The sequence below is a fragment of the Anopheles marshallii genome, chromosome 3, assembly GCF_943734725.1.
Source record: "Anopheles marshallii chromosome 3, idAnoMarsDA_429_01, whole genome shotgun sequence".
Taxonomy (NCBI): Eukaryota; Metazoa; Arthropoda; class Insecta; order Diptera; family Culicidae; genus Anopheles; species Anopheles marshallii.
This window is the reverse complement of record NC_071327.1, coordinates 65,296,853-65,312,134: the sequence shown is the minus strand read 5'-3', so window position 1 is coordinate 65,312,134 and position 15,282 is coordinate 65,296,853. Positions and strand designations below refer to the sequence as shown.

At 46.3% G+C, this 15,282-nt stretch overlaps 1 protein-coding gene and 16 non-coding genes across 17 annotated transcripts; 16 read left to right on the top strand and 1 right to left on the bottom strand.

The window, feature by feature from the left end:
* Nucleotides 1–5,663: 5,663 nt before the first annotated feature.
* LOC128711225 (calcium/calmodulin-dependent protein kinase type 1) lies at nt 5,664–6,869 on the bottom strand. The gene has a single exon (XM_053806092.1). The coding sequence runs from the start codon at nt 6,867–6,869 to the stop codon at nt 5,664–5,666; it is 1,206 nt and encodes a 401-aa protein (XP_053662067.1).
* Nucleotides 6,870–10,468: 3,599 nt separating this feature from the next.
* Nucleotides 10,469–10,587, top strand: LOC128716545 (5S ribosomal RNA). The gene has a single exon (XR_008410029.1). It is a non-coding gene; the product is annotated as a 5S ribosomal RNA (ribosomal RNA).
* Nucleotides 10,588–10,775: 188 nt separating this feature from the next.
* On the top strand, nt 10,776–10,894 carry LOC128716542 (5S ribosomal RNA). The gene has a single exon (XR_008410027.1). It is a non-coding gene; the product is annotated as a 5S ribosomal RNA (ribosomal RNA).
* Nucleotides 10,895–11,082: 188 nt separating this feature from the next.
* LOC128716541 (5S ribosomal RNA) lies at nt 11,083–11,201 on the top strand. The gene has a single exon (XR_008410026.1). It is a non-coding gene; the product is annotated as a 5S ribosomal RNA (ribosomal RNA).
* Nucleotides 11,202–11,389: 188 nt separating this feature from the next.
* Nucleotides 11,390–11,508, top strand: LOC128716540 (5S ribosomal RNA). The gene has a single exon (XR_008410025.1). It is a non-coding gene; the product is annotated as a 5S ribosomal RNA (ribosomal RNA).
* Nucleotides 11,509–11,696: 188 nt separating this feature from the next.
* On the top strand, nt 11,697–11,815 carry LOC128716539 (5S ribosomal RNA). The gene has a single exon (XR_008410024.1). It is a non-coding gene; the product is annotated as a 5S ribosomal RNA (ribosomal RNA).
* A 188-nt stretch (nt 11,816–12,003) lies between these two features.
* On the top strand, nt 12,004–12,122 carry LOC128716538 (5S ribosomal RNA). Its single transcript, XR_008410023.1, has one exon. It is a non-coding gene; the product is annotated as a 5S ribosomal RNA (ribosomal RNA).
* A 188-nt stretch (nt 12,123–12,310) lies between these two features.
* Nucleotides 12,311–12,429, top strand: LOC128716536 (5S ribosomal RNA). Its single transcript, XR_008410021.1, has one exon. It is a non-coding gene; the product is annotated as a 5S ribosomal RNA (ribosomal RNA).
* A 188-nt stretch (nt 12,430–12,617) lies between these two features.
* On the top strand, nt 12,618–12,736 carry LOC128716535 (5S ribosomal RNA). Its single transcript, XR_008410020.1, has one exon. It is a non-coding gene; the product is annotated as a 5S ribosomal RNA (ribosomal RNA).
* Nucleotides 12,737–12,924: 188 nt separating this feature from the next.
* On the top strand, nt 12,925–13,043 carry LOC128716534 (5S ribosomal RNA). Its single transcript, XR_008410019.1, has one exon. It is a non-coding gene; the product is annotated as a 5S ribosomal RNA (ribosomal RNA).
* Nucleotides 13,044–13,231: 188 nt separating this feature from the next.
* LOC128716533 (5S ribosomal RNA) lies at nt 13,232–13,350 on the top strand. Its single transcript, XR_008410018.1, has one exon. It is a non-coding gene; the product is annotated as a 5S ribosomal RNA (ribosomal RNA).
* A 188-nt stretch (nt 13,351–13,538) lies between these two features.
* Nucleotides 13,539–13,657, top strand: LOC128716532 (5S ribosomal RNA). The gene has a single exon (XR_008410017.1). It is a non-coding gene; the product is annotated as a 5S ribosomal RNA (ribosomal RNA).
* A 188-nt stretch (nt 13,658–13,845) lies between these two features.
* Nucleotides 13,846–13,964, top strand: LOC128716530 (5S ribosomal RNA). Its single transcript, XR_008410015.1, has one exon. It is a non-coding gene; the product is annotated as a 5S ribosomal RNA (ribosomal RNA).
* Nucleotides 13,965–14,152: 188 nt separating this feature from the next.
* Nucleotides 14,153–14,271, top strand: LOC128716529 (5S ribosomal RNA). Its single transcript, XR_008410014.1, has one exon. It is a non-coding gene; the product is annotated as a 5S ribosomal RNA (ribosomal RNA).
* Nucleotides 14,272–14,459: 188 nt separating this feature from the next.
* On the top strand, nt 14,460–14,578 carry LOC128716528 (5S ribosomal RNA). Its single transcript, XR_008410013.1, has one exon. It is a non-coding gene; the product is annotated as a 5S ribosomal RNA (ribosomal RNA).
* Nucleotides 14,579–14,766: 188 nt separating this feature from the next.
* On the top strand, nt 14,767–14,885 carry LOC128716526 (5S ribosomal RNA). The gene has a single exon (XR_008410012.1). It is a non-coding gene; the product is annotated as a 5S ribosomal RNA (ribosomal RNA).
* Nucleotides 14,886–15,073: 188 nt separating this feature from the next.
* Nucleotides 15,074–15,192, top strand: LOC128716525 (5S ribosomal RNA). The gene has a single exon (XR_008410011.1). It is a non-coding gene; the product is annotated as a 5S ribosomal RNA (ribosomal RNA).
* The last annotated feature ends 90 nt before the right edge of the window (nt 15,193–15,282 follow it).

Here is a 15,282-nt window from a genome sequence, read left to right as displayed (position 1 = left end):
CTTGCTCTCTCGCTAAAGCCTGGTTCACCAATTTACACACATATCGGCCGCGTTGTTCTACACCTAACACCTTTGAAATGTAAAACCCGTCAACTGTTGATGATAAATGGTAAGTTTGTTAGTATGATATAGAAGGTTCGCCCATTACACGCACCGCTGCGTGCTGCGTCGGCTGGGTGTGTGTGTGTGTGTGTGTGAGTGTGTATTACACTTTTTTATATTCAACTCCGCCCGTTTTTGTCGTTCATGTTTAGCTCTGTTCATCCACTATCCTTGTTTTGTTGTGTGTTTCGGGGAGCGGGGAGTGTGTTCTCCCCCACCCTTGCTCCTCTGTTATCTGCTGTTTGAATTGCCGCTCTTAAAAATAACATCTACTTATTCAGTACTAGGTTTTTTGCTGTTACTTTTTCCTTTTTTTCTCGATTTTTTAAATATAGATCACATTCATAGACCACATAATAAAATTATTGTATTAGTTGAATTTCCTATTTCCATCCGTTTGTTTTCTTTCTTTTTTTTGCTCAATTAACGATTGCACCCAATCGTTACAATCTTTCTCCAATCCAACCGGTCTTTCCATGCCCTATTTTCCAATTCGCATTTAAGTAACGTTCTTTCCTATGTTCTGTCCATCAATTTCACATTCATTTACAGATTTCGGTATTGTGTGTCCCTGCCGCCCCTTTGTCGCTAGATTCGTTCACCCTCCTGTTATGACTAATTTCTTCTCGCTTCTCGCACCATTTAACCACATGGAAACATGGAAACAGAACACGAAAAAAACATAACAAAACAAACCTTACCACACACACACAGGTTTCGGATCATTTTAATGTTTCTGTCCGTTTTCTAAAAGTGTTGAGGACAACCAACCAAACTACTGCCACACCACCAACCACGTTCCCAAACCCCATCCTGGAGGTGCAGGGTTACACACGCGACAAACGGGTTCCCCCCTCCCCAGCCGGACCACGTTTGTGATTGTGATCTTTCTTCTGTTAAGTTTTGCTTTAAAAATATTTAGCTTCACTTTATTCGTACATGTAATTGTATTTGTATGTATATAATGTATATTTATGGTAATAATAAAGGTACACATACTGCCCCTTAAAACATCAACGCTGGTTGCTTTTCCGCTATCTTTACTGGTTGTTTATTTTTTTTTGTGTTTTAATGTCAACTGATACACTTTGTTTGTCTCCTCTCCACTTTACAGTTTTGTGTATTTAATAGCATTTTTTTTGTTTTGTTAAATATATATATTGTTTTGCAATAGTTTTTGCCTTTTTTTCTGTTTTGCTTTGTTCACAGTACCGACATTTTAACAAATCAACAACTACTCGCATTGTTTGGACGATGGATGACGTAAGACGACGGATCGTGTTTTTTTTTTCTTCATTATTATTATTATATTATGATTTATTTTATTTTTCTGCCTCCCCTCCTCCTCCTACCGGGGCTTAATGTTGCTTTCGGTTACCAATTGTGTGCTAAAAGCAAACAACGCGCGTCCCTCCCCCGTCAGGCTATTGGGCATGTATTTACGCACATACATTTTTACATACACACATCACACACACACACAAACATACATATCGAATAAACCGAATCTAAGTTAGAAATGTTCTAAAATATTGTTATCATTGCGCTACGGCCGATACCCCTGGATCGCGGCGAACACCATCGAGAGATTATATAAAGAGAGATTCACTTTACGTGTGTGTGTGTGTGTGGTGATTTTGTTTTGCGTTGTGTTATTCTTGTTTTTGTTTGTTTGTTTGCGATATTTGTTCGTTTTGTTTTTTTTTTTGTACCGTATTTTTGTGTTTTTTCTTTGCTTTGCCCTAAGTACTCTCGCTTTTGAAACAGGTCACCAATCCCGGTGACCCGGTGGCACCAATTGTGACCATTCGTGCTTCAAAACCCATGCGGTTCCTTTATCAGTCGCAGTTTAGGAAGCGGACGTACCGTGGCCAAAGTCCGCACGGGGCAACATTATTGAAGTCGTAGCTGAACAAACGAAAACCCAGCGGGATTCGTATCTCTGTTTTTTTTTTTTCTTTAGGAACTTAATGCTTAATCGCGTAACATCAACAAGGAATTTGCACTCAAAACGATCACGCAGAAAGAGATGAAAACTGAGCCACGTTTTTCGGGAAATAGAAGCGCTCTCTGCGGTGAAATCAGCGTCCCTGTCACAACGTAACACGGGAGCGCATCCGGAATGGGGAGAACAGAACTGTGCCGCGCATCCCCTGTCAAGGGCAGTGCGCACCAAGCGTAACAGTACTAATTATGTTTAGTGTGCAAAGTGGCTTTTGCGTTCGTTAAGTCTTTGTTTTAGTACAGCAGAAATGGAATGTTAGTAGTAGTAGCGTTGCCTCCCCTACGAGGCATCCGATCTGAAGAGTTCTATACCGTCGTCTCTTTACGTGACACCCGGGGACACGTGGGAAATAAAATTTGTATATAAAAAAGCTCTATCCTTTTCACGCTTAAGTCTTTCTGATTTTACTCGTCCACAAGTTACTCGCAAGTCCTCCTGATCGCTGTACACAGTTGTTGCTGCTTTAACCCTTACCAAATACTACATACACATCCTCGCACCACATGTTGCCACCAAAGCGCTGCGTTAAGCCGTGTGACCCCGTGCAAGTTCAACCCTGGTGCATGCACCGTCCACTAAGTGCTGTTCTAAAAACAAATTAGTACAACAATTATAGCACATCCGTTTACTGTCCGCTTTCTAATCCTTCACCAACTCGCACTTTGCCTTTCATTATTAAGCATTGCAGGGTTGCATCTTTCCTGGAAAAAGCTTATTTTGTGTACCCAAAACTTCTTCATTTTAAAGGCGACGATTAGCGAAAAATGTTTGCAAGAGAATGACTTTACAGTTAACAAACGTTGAGGTGTGTGTTGTAGTGTCTGGTCGGTTAACTTAAGTTATTATGCGAACAGTTATTTATGTATTATCAACGCTTTTTCCACTGTACTGGGGCTCCCTCGCTGTACAGAGAATTTTTCGCAACTGTAAATAAAATCTGTCAAGCAGCTAAGCTTCCATTTTTGTCGTATTTCCTTCATGTGTACCCAGTTTAAGACTAATAACAAGCAACACACCGCCACATGTGGCTCTGGATGTGTTTCTAGGCTTCGTGCAACAGGAATTTGGCGATCGTTATCCATCCACAGTATGGGCCAAACATGTTCAATTGAACATGTTCTAAAAACAAACCTCCCCACTTCACAACCTCTCCTTTGGCCGTGGTGCAGGGAAAGGATATTAACTAACCAAACAAAAAACGCAACCGAACACAGGAAGTACATAGGATAAGATCACACACGGAGCAGAAGAAGGAGTGTAAAAGTACACAAAATCAAAGTACAAGAGAGATTTTATCGTTACGTCATGTCCATGATATGATTCGTTATTCAGTGTCCAGGCGCCTCGTTCGTCTCTACCCTTATGGAGCGCACTGCCGCATTTGCTACCTGAAGGAGTACTGAAGAGATTCAAAGTATCTACTGATCCGTTTCATTAGCAAATAACACTACTTTTGCTTGCTTTTTTTTGTGTACGTTTCATTGCCTTATAACATGACCGGGGCTTAAAATAGTACATTACATTCTGTAAGCGGACTGATTAAAACTCCGATGTTGCGTATTGTAAAACGGTTTAGATTCTTAGTTGCTCGTACATACACGCTGCTCCCGGGGCCGTAAAGCTTCTTTTGCTGCTATGCATTGTTTGGCTACCACCTTTGAACTACCTTCGAAAAGCTGGTTGTTATTTTTATGGATTCGTTTAAAACTGGCAAAACGACGGCACTGCCAATAAGTGGCAGTTTCGTTGCTTGTTTAGAACAAACACGTCCAATGTTTCACGTATTGTTTTTTTTTTTTTTAGGGTTAACTGACTGATCGCAACAGAAAGCATGCTGCTTCGGATTAGGTTTAAACGAATAATCGTGCTGCTATGAAATGATTATCGTCTTCATCCAAAATAAAGGGGCGCGCAAAACACTCGCTCCAGTATCGAACTGGTTTTGTTTTATATTCATCCATTCAATTTGATCTTTTCACAATTAAACGAGAGCACAAGGCTCGAACAACTCATTCCGTAGTGCTATTAGCGAAATAGTGGCAAAAGGAGGGACAGTTTAAAAAAGGAACCCCAGAAACTGTCCCACTTTTCGACCCATCAAGATAGACACAAATGTCTGGGAATGAATACGTTTTTTTTTTTCTGGCGAAGGATACCGATGAATCCTTGACAGTCATGTGGAATGTACCAAATCTACCAACAGAATGGTCGCTCTCAAAAGCACGAAGCAGATTTTGATAGTAAAATTAAGTAATTTCATCCAAACGGGTGTCGCTTTGCTGTGCCACATCGCTCCAGCTCATTTGCATATTATCGTTAATGGGAAGAACAAACGATCAACAGTTTTATTAATAGAAAAGGAACGGATTCAATGTCAACACATGGGTGTTTCGTGTTGCTTTGAAGGTATTAAAAAAAACCTTCAGTTTAATTTTAATTTCGATTAAACCAACTATTTCAATCTAAGTAACGTGCAATGACTTAGTGGGAGAAATTCTAATCTATCCCTATTAAGAGCATAAGAATGTTTAAGTAGCATTGGGTAAGTAATTTGCACAAAACTGTCTTCGCACGCACGCTTCAGTAAGTAAGGGTTGCCTCGTAGTTTAATGTTTGTATGGATAAAAAGAATCCAGCAGACATTCAAGTACTTCTGGCCAATATTCTAATGTCCACCAATCATGTCAAGTTACAAGAAAAAGTTTGAATTTTTAAAACATGCTTCAAGAACAAAAAAAAACAAATCCTTAAAAAAGCAACACTTGGTGGAATGTTCAGGGCTGTACAAGAACGCAGAAAACATTGTACTAATCTTTTAGTACAACGCGTCCTATTATTGGTGGATTATATTAAATTTAACATTCAATATAATTTGGTACAACAATAAACGTCAACATTTTCATTGCCGGTGCAATTTTGTTTCGTGCTGTGTTCGGCCAAGCTCAATTCGCACCGTATCCAGTGCTATTCCCCGATTATAGATAAACATGCGCGTCGGTAGGATGGTACGGTGCTGATGTACAGATATACCACAGTCCTCTCGGTTATCGGTGGATATTTGGCCAAGACCTTTTAATGAGACGTAGCCATTTTGAGCCCGCACGGTTTAAAACATATCGTGCTTCCGTTAGCGTCTTTTCATTACAAAATGCAAAAAGTACTCCTGCTATGTCACCAAATCTTCTAACTTTTCCCCCCGCTTTACTTTGTAATGCTGCACTGTCATACATTTAAAAAGAAAGCATCATGTCTGTGCTCGTTATAATGCAAAATAAAAGGAAACAACTAGAGACACACACTGACAGCAAATTGGACACAAATTGAAGCAAAGTCATTAAAATACGGTCGATCACCTAACAAACGATAACCTCCCCTACAATGTTACACATAATTAAAAGGAGTATCAAGTAAATAGAAAGCAAACATTACATTAGGCGAACAACAACAACGGGGCTCTGCATAATCACATTCATCTTGCCATTACTACTATCAGCTACTAGGTTCGCGTTTCGCTTCCAATTTAAGCTAGTAGATGCGGATCACGGTCGACCGACTATTACTTACTGCTCGATGCAGTAGTGTCCGTCTGTCCGGCTGGCCGTTCGTCGGCCGCACCCGAGTTAGTTCCGTCCGCCGGTGCATTGCTTATCCGCGACGAGCTGCGGCCGTACGCACCGCTACCCGTACCGCTGCCCCCACTGCTTAGCGCCATTCGTTGCATCTGCCGTATAACGGTTGCCGCATGGTAGGCCTGCTTCCAGCGCGATTTGGCAAAGTTCTTCTTCAGCTGCTCGGACACGGTGCCGTGGATGTTCTTGCTGCTTGCCGCATTGCCCGATATCCATGGATGGGCGAGCGCCTGCTTGCACGTGAATCGCCTCTCCACATTCACACACATCAGGTTGCGGATGAAATCTTTCGCCGAATCACTAATTTCGTCCCAGTACGGTGAATCAAACTCGAACTCGCCCTTCAAAATCTGGGCGAACAGGTTCGCATCGTTCTCGTCGTAGAACGGTGGGTACCCGCACAGCAGTATGTACGAGATGACGCCTATGCTCCATACGTCCACAGCCTTGCCGTACGGTTTCTGCGCGAGTACTTCGGGCGCCACATACCCGGGTGTACCGCACGCCGTCGCCATAAACCCGGAATCTTCCATCTTCGACAGGCCGAAATCGCTGATCATGATCTTGCTATCTTCCGCCGGGCTGTAGTAGAGTAGATTTTCCGGCTTCAGGTCCCGATGCACGACGCCCTGCTCGTGCATATAGTCCACCGCTTCCAGCACCTGCCGGATCAGGTTTGACGCGTCCCGCTCGGTGTACGAACCCTTCTCCACAATCCGATCGAACAGTTCACCGCCCGTCACCAGCTCCATGATCAGATACACCTTCGATTTGTCCTCGAACGTTTCCAGCAGCTGCACAATGTTTGGGTGCGCAAACCGGGGACCACCGATCGGTGGCCCCGTACTCTGTACGCCGCTCCCGTCGCTTCTCCGGGCGCTGAACCGCTTCAGCACACGGATCTCATTCTCCAGCGAATCTTCCTTGCCCTTGAGCGCTTTCTTGTCGATAATCTTCACGGCGTACTGCTGGGCCGTTTCTTTGTGCTCGCACAGCCGCACCTCCGAGAACGCACCGGTCCCGAGCAGCTCCTTGATGACGTACTTGTCATCGATGCTGGGCAACTTTTCGCATCCATCCTTCACGTCCTTGCGTATTTTCTTGCCCGAATCTTTTTTCCCGAACAGCGGCATTGTGATGGTGGGGCGTGTGAAGGAGCGAGCGATGCGCTGCTATTCCGCGGTGTGTCCTTCTGATTCGAATCAGCCGCAGGCAATCACAATACAAGCTCCTTTGAAGAACTGGCCTGTTATAGCAGCTGTATTGCTGGGCTCGGGAATAATACCGCTTTTGAATTTAGCTGCTTCTTTTTAGCGGTTCTCCACGTTCGTTACGTTTTCCCGTATACCAATGAAGCGACCACACAAACCGTAACGAATACAATCACTCTACGTCTACTACAACTACAGCTTTCTACCCAGCACTACCATCTACCAAGCAGGCATTGGCTTTTAGCAAAACGGACACGCGTTAAGAACCCTCACTTCCAAAGGTACTTTTTCACGTTGAATCGCCACGGATTCCGAACCACCATTGGATCTTGGCGGACTTACAGGGTTATTACACACAAACACACACACACACACACACGCACACGTTCCGGTGATCGTTGTTGCTTGGTTCGAATGAGATTGCGCCTTCGCGATTGAGATTCTTTGGGAAAAGTTATGTTAACAACAGCAGCAGCAGGTTCTTATCTCGCGCTTCACTATAGAGTATTGTATACCAGCTAGTTTGTAGGGTCTTCGCGTGGTGTAAGAAAGCACGGCATTAGATGCGCACGTACACACACACACACATGTATATATACACACTACTATACACACAAGGACACGGTACAACCCCCACCCCAAAAATACGACGAGTATTATTCGTAGCAAGACGACGACCACATAAACGAACACCCTTTTCCTACGGCTCCTAATGCAACAGGCACGACATTACCATACGCTGATTACGGTAATACGTGCCGGATTCTGAAACGAGAAACAGAGAAGAACCAAAATGAATGATTTAATTGTGGATTGTGGCCCGGTCGGTGGGGAACGACAGTAAAGGGAGGACACCGTGTTGTGGGCTTTGTGCGCTGCTACACGACACATAAATCCCTACCCAATTACAGAAAACAATAAATTCAACAGGTTGATAGACATTTCCCCATTTACTGACGGCCTTCATATCTACACTACGCCGCGTTCAACCAGTTGGTGATTGGTGTGCACTGGGAGCACACCTGCCGTAGGTCCTTGTGCCCTTTTATGTACCGGTATCAAAACACAATCTCCTATAAAAATACTACTGCCTGCACAGCTTCGACCACTTGCGAGGAACACTTTCGCCATCACCGGAACGCTCAAGCTATCCTCGTTTCGGGAGCAATCCTTGGCGAATGCGTTGACGATTCTGTGCATCGATGTGAACACGTGTTTGCATCTACATGAGACACGGTGGTCATCAAATAGGCATTGCTAAAGTCGAAGAACCGACGGGATGACAACATTGAATGCCTTGACTACGGCATGGCATGCCATGATGGTGACGGTGGTTGTTGCGCACCAACACCACTGTTGTTCGCAACAGTACCAACACTGCGGTAGCTGTCACAGAACGTGATCGGCGCAAGATTACAACTGTTTAATTAAATAAAAAAGATCCAACGCGAAGCGTGTAAAATCCGGACGCTATAGACGGTTAAGACAGCGTTTTCCGCACATCGTACGGCCAATATATTGGCAATTCCTTGAGGAACCCGTACACTGACGTCATCGTTGGTGGAACAGTCAAACCGCTACGCATACCATACGCACATTTAGACGAAGGATAATGTCTTGAAACGGGCTTCACGCTACCCATATATTTGTCCCAGTCTGGTCCGGTGGTTCCACAGCTCCGAGTTCTGTGCAGCAGTCACCCAGACGTCTCGCAGTGAACGTACCATATCAAGCACAATGTCAGCAGAATAAGCTGCAAAAAACAAGCGAATCCAGCGAAACGGACGTACTATAACTTTCAATTTACCATAAGGTCAAATTCCCCTGCTTCTTGCTGCCGCTTCCCCCGCATCATCCTCGTTCCCTACTTTAGCTTTCGATAACACAAAAAAAAATCGCACAGCATGGCATACCTCCTTTGGCACTTTTCCCGTGTTAGACGCCGTTCCCCCCAACAAAACTTCCTTCGCGCATTTGTGTGTTATTGAAGAAGATAATCAATAAATTGTATTTAAAAGTTCACAATTGCCACCATTCCTTAGGTTGTCTGGTTGTGCCACGGATGAATGGACACTGCCGACGGTGCGCCGAGCATAAATTTAGACGGCCGAAAAGACCTTTTCCCCTTTTGGTTTTCGCATTGACCTCGCCGATAGTGTGGCAAAGGTAGCAAAATATGAAAGGGTGAGGGTTTCCATCGGTCAATAAAAAAAGCCCATCAACACTATCACCCACCTTCAATCGCGCACAGCACTGTTGTTAGCTCACGTTCTGCCCTTATTCGACACATCAAGAAATACGACCCCGACGTACCTATCAGCAGAGGAGACTGGCGATTTGTGTGATTGTGTACCCTACTACTGCTGCTGCTTCTGCTCTTGATGCGTTCGCCTTGCGCGGATGTTCCACGTACTCTTTGCGTACGCAGAAGCTGCTCCAGTCGTTTGTCGCGGAGGAATGGTGTAGTGAAAACAAAAACACATCAAAACACCTTCGGTCGCACACGGGGGGAGAAACACTTTTATTTCACTTCGCACTTCCAACTGCAGCAGTTCCGGAAATTCAGTACACGAGCAACAAACAGCGGCCAATCGGGAACTATGCAATATTAGGCTATTATTTTACCTCCCCGCGTGCTGATGATACTTTTTTTCGCATGCGGAGGAGTTTCTCTTGTTGCTTGTGTGTTTTTTTGCCTATGCCACTGACAAGATTTGCATAAGATTCGTAGACAGTTCGTTTTGCGTCATTCAACCGACATCAAGGTGAATATAGAAACCCAACAGAAAATTTGGAACTCAAAATTGTTCATTGCATATCCGAACGAATAAAGGACTGTAAAAACAAATGGATATTATGTACCATTTAAAAACATAGGAGTTGTATTATTCTCAGAACAAAAAAGCAATATTAAAATCGAAATCCAAAAGATGGAGCATACACCTTAGTTCAAATTGACACTGGAAGCAACAGTGAGGAAATTTAGGTCATTTAGCATGACATCTACAGAACTGAAATTCAACAAAATGCGTTTCTTTGAAAAACAATTCACAAGCAGATTTGTTCTTTTCTCAACAGAAAAGTTGCGAAACTAAATTCAGGACCGGCAACGGTATACAAATTCAAAATTATCCTCTTTACAACTATTTCCTATTCATTAATAAAAGAACCAGGAAAGTAAAGCTGTAATTAATTATAAAGGAGAACTTGTTTTCCAACAGTGGAAAGTTTTCGACAATCGACTCTTCCCCTTTTTTCCCCTTAAATATCAAATTCTATTTTAAGACTTCAACTTCCCCTGTTATTGCATTCTTGATACTGTGATATTTGATTAATGGGTGCGTAAGCATGACAGCACACGATGGAGTGGGAGAAAAACACTACGGGCAACGGGCATCGGGCAGTCCTGTTCTATTTTTAGACCTGAAATAGCAAAGGGGAAGAAAAAAGAAAATCTTTTTTCTTGGGTGGACGCTGAAGACGACGGTGGTTCTTGATGCGTGCGAGCGTCGGCGATGCTTGTCAACGACCATACCATGTTGAACACACCGGTTCTCGTCCGATCACCGAAGTTAAGCAACATCGGGCATGGCTAGTACTTAGGTGGGTGACCACTTGGGAAAACCATGTGTCGTTGGCATCTTCCCCTTTTTTATGCTTTTTCCCGGTCCGGAGAAGGCTTGACTGCGGTGGTGCGTAGTCTTGTTCTATTTTTAGACCTAAGGGGTGGCTGGAGTAGGTGGGGGAAGAAGAGCGGAGAATCTTTTTTCTTGGATGGACACTGAAGACGACGGTGGTTCTTGGTGCGTGCGAGCGTCGGCGATGCTTGTCAACGACCATACCATGTTGAACACACCGGTTCTCGTCCGATCACCGAAGTTAAGCAACATCGGGCATGGCTAGTACTTAGGTGGGTGACCACTTGGGAAAACCATGTGTCGTTGGCATCTTCCCCTTTTTTATGCTTTTTCCCGGTCCGGAGAAGGCTTGTCTTCGGTGGTGCGTAGTCTTGTTCTATTTTTAGACCAAAGGGGTGGATGGAGTAGGTGGGGGAAGAAGAGCGAAAAGTCCTTTTTCTTGGGTGTACGCTGAAGAGGACGGTGGTTCTTGATGCGTGCGAGCATGGGCGATGCTTGTCAACGACCATACCATGTTGAACACACCGGTTCTCGTCCGATCACCGAAGTTAAGCAACATCGGGCATGGCTAGTACTTAGGTGGGTGACCACTTGGGAAAACCATGTGTCGTTGGCATCTTCCCCTTTTTTATGCTTTTTCCCGGTCCGGAGGAGGCTTGACTGCGGTGGTGCGAAGTCTTGTTCTATTTTTAGACCTAAGGGGTGGCTGGAGTAGGTGGGGGAAGGAGAGCGGAGAATCTTTTTTCTTGGGTGGACGCTGAAGACGACGGTGGTTCTTGATGCGTGCGAGCGTCGGCGATGCTTGTCAACGACCATACCATGTTGAACACACCGGTTCTCGTCCGATCACCGAAGTTAAGCAACATCGGGCATGGCTAGTACTTAGGTGGGTGACCACTTGGGAAAACCATGTGTCGTTGGCATCTTCCCCTTTTTTATGCTTGTTCCCGGTCCGGAGGAGGCTTGACTGCGGTGGTGCGTAGTCTTGTTCTATTTTTAGACCTAAGGGGTGGTTGGAGTAGGTGGGGCAAGAAGAGCGGAGAATCTTTTTTCTTGGATGGACACTGAAGACGACGGTGGTTCTTGATGCGTGCGAGCGTCGGCGATGCTTGTCAACGACCATACCATGTTGAACACACCGGTTCTCGTCCGATCACCGAAGTTAAGCAACATCGGGCATGGCTAGTACTTAGGTGGGTGACCACTTGGGAAAACCATGTGTCGTTGGCATCTTCCCCTTTTTTATGCTTGTTCCCGGTCCGGAGGAGGCTTGACTGCGGTGGTGCGTAGTCTTGTTCTATTTTTAGACCTAAGGGGTGGTTGGAGTAGGTGGGGCAAGAAGAGCGGAGAATCTTTTTTCTTGGGTGGACGCTGAAGACGACGGTGGTTCTTGATGCGTGCGAGCGTCGGCGATGCTTGTCAACGACCATACCATGTTGAACACACCGGTTCTCGTCCGATCACCGAAGTTAAGCAACATCGGGCATGGCTAGTACTTAGGTGGGTGACCACTTGGGAAAACCATGTGTCGTTGGCATCTTCCCCTTTTTTATGCTTGTTCCCGGTCCGGAGGAGGCTTGACTGCGGTGGTGCGTAGTCTTGTTCTATTTTTAGACCTAAGGGGTGGTTGGAGTAGGTGGGGCAAGAAGAGCGGAGAATCTTTTTTCTTGGATGGACACTGAAGACGACGGTGGTTCTTGATGCGTGCGAGCGTCGGCGATGCTTGTCAACGACCATACCATGTTGAACACACCGGTTCTCGTCCGATCACCGAAGTTAAGCAACATCGGGCATGGCTAGTACTTAGGTGGGTGACCACTTGGGAAAACCATGTGTCGTTGGCATCTTCCCCTTTTTTATGCTTGTTCCCGGTCCGGAGGAGGCTTGACTGCGGTGGTGCGTAGTCTTGTTCTATTTTTAGACCTAAGGGGTGGTTGGAGTAGGTGGGGCAAGAAGAGCGGAGAATCTTTTTTCTTGGGTGGACGCTGAAGACGACGGTGGTTCTTGATGCGTGCGAGCGTCGGCGATGCTTGTCAACGACCATACCATGTTGAACACACCGGTTCTCGTCCGATCACCGAAGTTAAGCAACATCGGGCATGGCTAGTACTTAGGTGGGTGACCACTTGGGAAAACCATGTGTCGTTGGCATCTTCCCCTTTTTTATGCTTTTTCCCGGTCCGGAGGAGGCTTGACTGCGGTGGTGCGAAGTCTTGTTCTATTTTTAGACCTAAGGGGTGGCTGGAGTAGGTGGGGGAAGGAGAGCGGAGAATCTTTTTTCTTGGGTGGACGCTGAAGACGACGGTGGTTCTTGATGCGTGCGAGCGTCGGCGATGCTTGTCAACGACCATACCATGTTGAACACACCGGTTCTCGTCCGATCACCGAAGTTAAGCAACATCGGGCATGGCTAGTACTTAGGTGGGTGACCACTTGGGAAAACCATGTGTCGTTGGCATCTTCCCCTTTTTTATGCTTGTTCCCGGTCCGGAGGAGGCTTGACTGCGGTGGTGCGTAGTCTTGTTCTATTTTTAGACCTAAGGGGTGGTTGGAGTAGGTGGGGCAAGAAGAGCGGAGAATCTTTTTTCTTGGATGGACACTGAAGACGACGGTGGTTCTTGATGCGTGCGAGCGTCGGCGATGCTTGTCAACGACCATACCATGTTGAACACACCGGTTCTCGTCCGATCACCGAAGTTAAGCAACATCGGGCATGGCTAGTACTTAGGTGGGTGACCACTTGGGAAAACCATGTGTCGTTGGCATCTTCCCCTTTTTTATGCTTGTTCCCGGTCCGGAGGAGGCTTGACTGCGGTGGTGCGTAGTCTTGTTCTATTTTTAGACCTAAGGGGTGGTTGGAGTAGGTGGGGCAAGAAGAGCGGAGAATCTTTTTTCTTGGGTGGACGCTGAAGACGACGGTGGTTCTTGATGCGTGCGAGCGTCGGCGATGCTTGTCAACGACCATACCATGTTGAACACACCGGTTCTCGTCCGATCACCGAAGTTAAGCAACATCGGGCATGGCTAGTACTTAGGTGGGTGACCACTTGGGAAAACCATGTGTCGTTGGCATCTTCCCCTTTTTTATGCTTTTTCCCGGTCCGGAGGAGGCTTGACTGCGGTGGTGCGAAGTCTTGTTCTATTTTTAGACCTAAGGGGTGGCTGGAGTAGGTGGGGGAAGGAGAGCGGAGAATCTTTTTTCTTGGGTGGACGCTGAAGACGACGGTGGTTCTTGATGCGTGCGAGCGTCGGCGATGCTTGTCAACGACCATACCATGTTGAACACACCGGTTCTCGTCCGATCACCGAAGTTAAGCAACATCGGGCATGGCTAGTACTTAGGTGGGTGACCACTTGGGAAAACCATGTGTCGTTGGCATCTTCCCCTTTTTTATGCTTGTTCCCGGTCCGGAGGAGGCTTGACTGCGGTGGTGCGTAGTCTTGTTCTATTTTTAGACCTAAGGGGTGGTTGGAGTAGGTGGGGCAAGAAGAGCGGAGAATCTTTTTTCTTGGGTGGACGCTGAAGACGACGGTGGTTCTTGATGCGTGCGAGCGTCGGCGATGCTTGTCAACGACCATACCATGTTGAACACACCGGTTCTCGTCCGATCACCGAAGTTAAGCAACATCGGGCATGGCTAGTACTTAGGTGGGTGACCACTTGGGAAAACCATGTGTCGTTGGCATCTTCCCCTTTTTTATGCTTTTTCCCGGTCCGGAGGAGGCTTGACTGCGGTGGTGCGAAGTCTTGTTCTATTTTTAGACCTAAGGGGTGGCTGGAGTAGGTGGGGGAAGGAGAGCGGAGAATCTTTTTTCTTGGGTGGACGCTGAAGACGACGGTGGTTCTTGATGCGTGCGAGCGTCGGCGATGCTTGTCAACGACCATACCATGTTGAACACACCGGTTCTCGTCCGATCACCGAAGTTAAGCAACATCGGGCATGGCTAGTACTTAGGTGGGTGACCACTTGGGAAAACCATGTGTCGTTGGCATCTTCCCCTTTTTTATGCTTGTTCCCGGTCCGGAGGAGGCTTGACTGCGGTGGTGCGTAGTCTTGTTCTATTTTTAGACCTAAGGGGTGGTTGGAGTAGGTGGGGCAAGAAGAGCGGAGAATCTTTTTTCTTGGATGGACACTGAAGACGACGGTGGTTCTTGATGCGTGCGAGCGTCGGCGATGCTTGTCAACGACCATACCATGTTGAACACACCGGTTCTCGTCCGATCACCGAAGTTAAGCAACATCGGGCATGGCTAGTACTTAGGTGGGTGACCACTTGGGAAAACCATGTGTCGTTGGCATCTTCCCCTTTTTTATGCTTGTTCCCGGTCCGGAGGAGGCTTGACTGCGGTGGTGCGTAGTCTTGTTCTATTTTTAGACCTAAGGGGTGGTTGGAGTAGGTGGGGCAAGAAGAGCGGAGAATCTTTTTTCTTGGGTGGACGCTGAAGACGACGGTGGTTCTTGATGCGTGCGAGCGTCGGCGATGCTTGTCAACGACCATACCATGTTGAACACACCGGTTCTCGTCCGATCACCGAAGTTAAGCAACATCGGGCATGGCTAGTACTTAGGTGGGTGACCACTTGGGAAAACCATGTGTCGTTGGCATCTTCCCCTTTTTTATGCTTGTTCCCGGTCCGGAGGAGGCTTGACTGCGGTGGTGCGTAGTCTTGTTCTATTTTTAGACCTAAGGGGTGG

Coding starts and splice junctions, on each gene's coding strand:
- LOC128711225 (XM_053806092.1), bottom strand. CDS start 6,869: ATGCCGCTGTTCGGGAAAAAAGATTCGGGCAAGAAAATACGCAAGGAC.